Source organism: Epinephelus moara, chromosome 13 (assembly GCF_006386435.1).
Source record: "Epinephelus moara isolate mb chromosome 13, YSFRI_EMoa_1.0, whole genome shotgun sequence".
NCBI classification, from domain to species: domain Eukaryota; kingdom Metazoa; phylum Chordata; class Actinopteri; order Perciformes; family Serranidae; genus Epinephelus; species Epinephelus moara.
Genome location: NC_065518.1, coordinates 4,409,385 through 4,417,268, shown reverse-complemented (window position 1 = coordinate 4,417,268; position 7,884 = coordinate 4,409,385). Strand labels below are relative to the sequence as shown.

The 7,884-nt window shown below is 43.0% G+C and overlaps 1 protein-coding gene across 1 annotated transcript; it reads left to right on the top strand.

Annotated features, from left to right (window-relative positions):
- The first annotated feature begins 1,077 nt into the window (after nt 1–1,077).
- On the top strand, nt 1,078–7,335 carry LOC126399497 (transmembrane protein 100-like). Its single transcript, XM_050059510.1, has 2 exons — nt 1,078–1,204; nt 5,162–7,335. The coding sequence occupies exon 2, from the start codon at nt 5,205–5,207 to the stop codon at nt 5,676–5,678; it is 474 nt and encodes a 157-aa protein (XP_049915467.1). The 5' UTR covers nt 1,078–1,204; nt 5,162–5,204; the 3' UTR covers nt 5,679–7,335.
- Nucleotides 7,336–7,884: the final 549 nt, after the last annotated feature.

Below are 7,884 nucleotides of genomic sequence, written 5' to 3'. Positions count from 1 at the left end.
ATCTCCACCAAAAAGTTGCACTTGAACACACCCTGAAGACTACAGCACATGCGGTCTGTGCCTACATGAGAGGAAATGACTCTTGACATTTGTTGGCCAGTGAGAACGTTACCACACAACCTGATAATTTACTGTGTGCCAGCAAATAATAACGCAAACAACGAGGGACCGTTTCTCTCAAAGAGCTCGATGACTAAAATCAGTTTGTTTCAATCTCAATCCCTCTTGACTTTAGTTTGCGTTCATCACTTCTGTTTCTCCTCTCATGCACTGAGCTCAACGGCCAATCAGAGTGGTTTCATTCTTCGATGGGCTCCAACATCAATTCGACGCGTTGAAACAGCTAAAAAAAGCCAACAAGAGCTGGTGAGGGCCGACGTGTCAGACACACCACAAAAACTAGGTCAAAAGATGCTCAACCCGACATTAACCGGTGGACAGCAGTCGGCCAAACACATATTAACCACGGCATTGTTGAAGCAATGCAAATGTAAATGTAAAGTTTCAACATATCTGCTAATATCTTTGCTTTGCAGGAACATACAGTGCCAACATTTACTTTGGCGGTTAGTTGGGACAGGTTTTAACTTTTGTTTCATCTCGTGCATTTAATTTGACAGGTCTGCACTAAATTAACATTTGGATGCATCCTTTAACTCTCGACCCCACAGGCTCCTTAAGGAAACATGGCTCCTTAAATCTTGGTAAGTCTTTGAATGAATCCTCAGGATGTTTGAGATTAAAGTGGTTTTAATGGTTAATCTCCTTCAAGTTTTCTACTAAACATTAAACTCTCAAAAAAGAAGCTGTTATTTAAGGTGGTCTGGAAAAATCAAATTAAGTTACTTTCATCTCCTCTTGATTCATTTTAAGGGATCAGTTAAGGAGAACATTAAAGTGGGGTTCTTTCAGGAGCATGAGTGTGTGTTGGTACCAGCTGAAGGGAGGAAAGAGTTAAAACTTTTCTTGTCAGTCCAGTAGGAGGAGGTATGGAGGGGGGAGGAGGAGGTGTGGGGGAGGGAGGTCCCCCCGTTTTTTTCTATTGATAGCCATATTCCCCCATTTATTCTTGCAGTCAGGACGATGCAGAGAGCCGAGCGCAGACAGACGACCTGTAGAGCCTCCACACCGGGGAACATATGAGCGCCTGAGTCCAGAGACACAGAAAACACACAGAGGGAATGGAGAGCTGCACACGTCAACAGTAAGGGCTTTGATTTTTGATTTTACAGGACAGGAAGAAGGTGTTTGCATCATTAAAACTTAGCAGCTGAATGTGTGTGTGCTCACATCATTACAGACTGTTGATCTCAGGGCAGTGAAGTGAATCTTTGCTCTTTAAAACAAAACAAAATGAAGCTGTAAATTTTATAAGTGCTCCTGAATCTGCCCTGATGTTTAACAGTGACTAATTTAAGGTGACATGTCTATAAAGCTTGCAAATTAAGGGCAAAGTGAGGCATTGAACTAAGACATTTAAGGGTGTTTGTATGAATAAGTGAACGCAGAGATGATGTGATGAAGGTGTTTGAAAGCTTTTTAAAGTGTGACTGAGTTTTTTAATTAATGCACATAATTGTCATTTAGCATCAAAAATATGAACGATTTTTGTGAACCAGATTTTCATAAAAATTAAGGGAAGAAATTCTGATATTCAGTTCAGTCTTTGTAAAGCTCTGCATGAGAAATTCAGGCTTGTGGAAAAATATCGATGTCTAAATAAATTTGTGCTCTCATTATTATCAGTGGTGACGCTGTACAAAAAACTGATAAAAAAAGCTGCTTTTTTATTATTTGAGTCCAGAATCAAAACAGAAACGTGTGTAAAACTCATTAAAGTTAGTTAGTTAGTACAAGTTTGAAAGTCTTTACAGCCATGAACAGGATCACAGTTCATATGTGTAACTGATTTCAATAACTACAAATCCTTTCTGCACATTCACAGATTTTATTTCACTATACATGTTTTGAAACATCATTTTACAAGTTCTAATCTCTGACAGGTATCTGAGCTCATATATGTTGTTACTGAAGGTGTGTGACATCTGACGTTAAACGAATTTCTTCTCTTTCTCCCTTAAAGCAGGAGTAGGCAGTTTTTATTTTGCCGTCATAGGGAAAAAATCCCATAATAAGCTGAGCATATTGTAATTAAAGTGAACTGAGAAAACTCAAGACTTCTGCTCCTCCTCTTGGCTCTGTTTTCAGACTTTAGAAAATCTAACCTGACGGGAGACTGACCAATCATGGGTCATTTCAGAGAGAGGGCGTTCCTATTGGCTGTTCCACAGATACAGATGTGTGTGCACGTCCCTTCAGACGGTGAAAGTCTGATTCAATGGAGGAGAATCCTGCAGAGAAAGTTGTTATTCCAGCATTGACAACAACTGCTGACACTACAGAGCAACCCAAAAAATGAAGACAGACTAATCAAACAGAATCTGACAAGATGGAGAGAAAATGTTGCTGATAGTTTAGCCCTCTGCTAATTGGAGCCAAAGACTCATGGCAGCTGTTTACGTTTATGTAGCTAATGTTGGCTAGAGCCTCGGATCACAATGTGTCCTCTGCCTCACTCCCCGCTGCTACAGACCACCTCATCAGCGGGCAGCAGCTCTAGAGACAGACCTCCAGTCAGCAGCTGGAGCAACCTGAATCCAGCCAGATCAGATCCCACTGGATCAGCAAACTTTCTGTTGCCGCTGTTACACAGCTCATACCCGGCACTGATGCAGCCCACCATCCTGCTGTGACACCCAGGCGCTGGGGGGGTTGGACTGGCTGAATTCAAGCTGCTACAGCTGCCAACCAAAAATTCATCTCCCAAGCTACTGACTGCTCTTCTCCAGGGGAAGCAGTCCACAGCGGCGGGGAGCGAGGCGGAGGGATGGCTAGCAGCTAATTGCTGTCTCATTTGTGGTCTGATGTGTGCGGTGAGGAGGGACTCAGGGAACTCTGCAATGAAATCAGATTAAATACAGCAGTGTATGTGAAACACTGGGTTGCTGTTTGATGCTTGCACATATGCCTGTGCTCATGTGGTGGGAGGGGCTTAGGACAGAGAGGAGAGAGCTGCAGGCGGAGGGTGTGGTTTCAAATTCAGCGGGGATTCCAGATTTCTGCCTGCCCCAGCTTTAATTAGAGAAGAGGACATCTAAATATATCTTATCGTAGTGTCTGAATCTTTCATTGATCATCAGTGTGATCTGCAGACTGAGGTGGGTCAACAACGTTCAAAGCTCAACTTTGTTTAACAATGTTGATGTTTAAATGTAGTTGGTCTCGTTCCTCCTCAAAATTTCAGGGCTTTTTAGAGCATAGAGTTTGCTTTTTTTTTTTTGGACTGCTTCCCCAGAGGTGATTGGGCAGTAGCTCCAGAGATGGTCAGCATAAACCCCCCAGTGTTGATGTCACAGCAGGCTGGTGGCCAGAGGCAGCGCTGGGTCTAACCTGTGTAACAGCAGTAACAGAAAGTTTGCTGCAGCCACTGACTTGGGTCTCCGGAGCTGCTGCCTGCTCTCCTCCCAGTGAGGTGGTCTGTAGCGGCGGGGAGTGAGGCGGACAACACAGTGATTCGAGGCTCTAGCTAACAATAGCCACGTAAATGTAAAGCTGCAGCTGTGAGTCTTTGGCTCTAGTTAGCAGAAGGCTAAACTATTAGCAACATTTTCTCTCCATATCTGAAACACTTTGCTGACACTGACTCGTGTTTTATTTAGTTTAATCTCAGACACTCTTTTAGACTCTTTTTGATCAGCCTGTTTTCCTTTTTGGGTTGCAACTAGCAACTTTCTCTGCAGGATTCTCCTCCACTGAATCAGACTTTCACCATCTGATGGAACGTGCACACATCTGCATCTGTAAAACAGCCAAAAGGAACACCATCTCTCTGAAATGACCTGTGATTGGAGAAAGCCTCCCGTCACGGGCGAGATTTGCTAAAGACTGAAAACAGAGCCAAGAGGAGGTGCAGAGTTTTCTCTCAGACCACTTCAAGTAAAACATATTTTTGCCCAATGGCGCCAAAATAAAACTGCCTACCCAGCTTTAAAAGACTTGTTATAGACGCAGCCTGACTTTTAGTATTTTATCACTTCTTTTTTTTTTACATTTTGTCTCATTTTCATTTGATAACTTTCAAACCACAGCACAGATGACGACTCACCTGACACAGTGTCTGTGAAGTTGTGTTGGTTTCTGACCTGCTAACACACACTGTGGGTTCAGTTATTCGGGCCATTGTTTCTAATTGTCCCTGGTTCATGTTTATGATCACATGTGAGTGAGACCCTCCCTGTTTGCTGATCTGCCCTTAATGAAATTTCAACGCTTCCTCCATCTGTTTCACATTAAAGTATAGTTAACAGCAGCTGAACATCATGGCAGCAGCAGTCACGCTTGTAGACATTGTAGATGTGGAGTTAGAGGGAGGAGATGTTTGTCAACGCACAGAAGTGGTGTGATGCTTCAACCTAAGTGAAAAAGTAAAATGTTACCAGACTAAGACAAAACTTGGAGGTTAAGGACTTCGAGTCAGAACCATCTTGTATGTTTGGAAATCATCTCTCTGTAAAGTCTTTTCTTCTACAGTTGATAAATGACTTAAACATCCTATTTTTTAGTTCTACTTTTGCAAAACAGTAAAACACTCACATTACAAAGGCTGTCATTGTTATGAATACCTAAATAATACAGGTTATCACAAACAGCTTTGGACTCTACATTATCGTTTTGTGCACATACACTGAATGAAATTAATTTGACATATGACCCGGGCCTAATGGCAAATTTACTGGTTTTCAATCTGAGTTTTAGCAAGATAACGGTATGTGGTTAGGTTTAGAAAAAACCCCATCATGGTTTGGCTTAAAATAAGTTTGATTGTTACAAAGATAAAATAATGTCACATGGCATACATCATGTGACATATGTCACTAGCACAGCATGCTACACATCCCGCACACTACGTTGTATTGATTTTTTGGTTTCACACGGAAAAACAAACAGCAGGCTCCTGGGTGAAAGTCCAGAGTTTGGTTGTTCGTAGTTGAGTAAGTCGCTTAATATTTGTTGTAAAAGGCTCTCGTCTTGTGAAAAGGTGTCTTTTTTATGTCCTTTACAGGAACCAGAATCTTTAACACCTCTTTAATTCTTTTTTCAGCTAGCTGTTCTGTGATTGGCTGATTGCTGACATCAGTATCAAGATGGCCCACCTCTTCCTCGCCAGTAAGATCGCCATGCCCGATGACCTCCACAGCAAAGGTGGCTCCAGGATCCCCAGGGGTGCCGTGAGGATGCCGACAACCATCTCTGCTGAGAAGCTGAGCCGGGAGAAGGCAAGGAAGGACCGCAGCATGGTCATGACAACCCACGTCCCGCACATCAACGAGGTCCAGCTGACGGCGGCCACCGGCGGTGCAGAGATGTCCTGCTACCGCTGCACAGTCCCATTCGGCGTGGTTGTACTCATTGCCGGCATCGTGGTCACAGCTGTGGCGTATACCTTCAACTCCCACGGGTCCACCATCTCTGTGCTGGGGCTGGTGCTGCTGTCTGCTGGACTGGGCCTGCTGGGATCCAGCGCCATCTGCTGGAGGGTGCGACTGAGGAAGAAGAAGGACAAGCGAAGGGAGAGCCAGACGGCACTCATGGCCAGCCAGGGATACTGCGTGGCTTGAGCGGCGTCCAGTCCTGAGAGGAGTTCAGGTTTAAGTCACACAGTGGTGGTTCACATGATCAACTTCAGGGAGACAGTGAACATGAACGCATCGCACTTACAACACAAAGTTTAACAGAGACATGAACTGATGAACTTTGCTTATCGTAAAGAGATGGAGCTTGTACTCGCTGCAGGCGGTGATGACTCTGAGGCTGACGCCTTGAAGGAAGAGATGATGGTCAAAGTGAAAGACGGGAATTTGGACACATGACCACCTGCAGGATGATTCATTGCAGAGACTTCACACTCCAGACTGGGGGTGCTGGATGACAGACAGGAGCTAAACTTTAGGATGAGTTCAATAATCGATTCTTCAGACAGTTTATAGACTGAAAGTACCGATTCATCCAAAAACAGTTGGCAGTTTATTTGATAATAAAAAGGTTAGTTGTTGCCCCACAGAGCTCATCCATGATGTACAGTATCTCGACCTAAAAGCTGCTAATATGCTATAAAAGACTTGTAACAAGGTACTCTGTTGTTGATGTTTCTCTTTCTGACAGTTTCTTCATCTCTGGTAAACTCCACTTGTGATCTCAGCAGTTCGTACATTTCTCGAAAAAATTTGTTTTTCTGTCTGCAAATATTTTATCTGTCTTAGCCCAGAAGGAAATGTTGGCATTGTGCGTTTCATATGTATCATATCAACAGTCTGATTCTGTCATGAGGAGATGAAGGTGACAGTTGATGGTATGATATCTAGGTGAGACAGCTGCTGGCTGCAGACCACTGCAGAGCAACATTGTTTGTTGTTTAGCGAGTCATCGCTGCATTTCCAGCAGCTTTAATGCCATCAAATGTGGGTGTTTTTAGGGCCCCACTGCTGCTTTTCTACCGGGGATAGTGCAAAGAAAAGCAGTTGTTTTTTCCTGCCAGGATGGTGCCACCAAAAGGGGGTATTTTGACCAAAAATATGATCTTGTTCTAACATTAATCAAGTGGTTTTTGTGCCTAAACATACCCACGTGTTAACCATGGTGTTGTTGAAACATAAGGTTTCAATATTTTTGCTTCATAATAACATATAAGTGTTATCGTATCCATGGTTTTCAGAAACGTACAATGCCAACATTCATTCTGGTGACTGGATTGTACTTTCTGAGAGGGCAGAGGACATCATGAGAATTGAGTGTCTCTTGAATGAGTCCTAAAACCCAAAAATGAGTTAGCATTTTAGCTCTCCTGGTTCCGTATCTCAGAGTCAATGAGTTTTATGTTAGATGCTTTAAATGAGCTGAAGAGACTTTCATGATTTGTTCTATGACATAAAATACGTCAGTAAATATCCTTCTCATGAACTCTGAAGCTTTTAGGTGTCTTAAGGCCGGATCACGCAGAAAGCATTTTAGCAGCTGGAGGCGCCTTTTCGTAATTGTTTTTAATGAGAGTAAAGCTCTTTGCTCACAGTTTTTGTGCTCTAGGTACCTGGCGTTTTTGCCAGAGCGCTCTGAACTTACTCAAAGCGGAAAAACGCCCCATGTCATCTCTTATACTCATACCCAGAGCTATACGGCCCAACAATAGACAGCAGGTTGTCAAACTGCCCCTGAGTCATCCTAAAATCTGCCTGGAAACGTCCATCATGGAGGAGAAGCTCCTGGACCAACTGGTGGTACTCCCCAGAGGAGAAGCTCCTGGACCAACTGGTGGTACTCCCCATCATCCAGCCTCTTTTTTAGGGTCTCATGTACCCACACAGATCTCTGTTTATCTGCTAACTACAGAAAATGTCGTCCCTGCAGTACCTTTGAAGACACAACTCATTGCTGTATAACAGGTCATAAGAGTAACGTTCTGAACTCTGAGCTCACAAATGGGTTTAATCTCTGATATGCATGCCACTTTGTATGTGTAAACTAGTGCACTATGATCTAAGTGATGAAAAATAACCAAATGTATTCCACTGTATTAAGAAGTTCACATAGCTGTTTAACTGTTTAACTGATGGTTAGCTTATAACTCTCTTTTCACAGTCTTATTTATTCAACAGACGTATGAATGAAATATATTTGTTGTATTAAACTCAAGATTCAAGTGCCAACGTGAGACTTCTTTTTAATGTGCTTTTTGTTTTCAGAGCAGGTTGAGGACAGGCTGGAAAGTAAGAGCAGCTCGGCTGTTATATTTAGTTGTGTTTATGTTGCCTAGCATCCTACAGACACACG

Excerpts from the sequence above, each read along its gene's own strand:
- LOC126399497 (XM_050059510.1), top strand. The coding sequence starts at position 5,205 with ATGGCCCACCTCTTCCTCGCCAGTAAGATCGCCATGCCCGATGACCTC.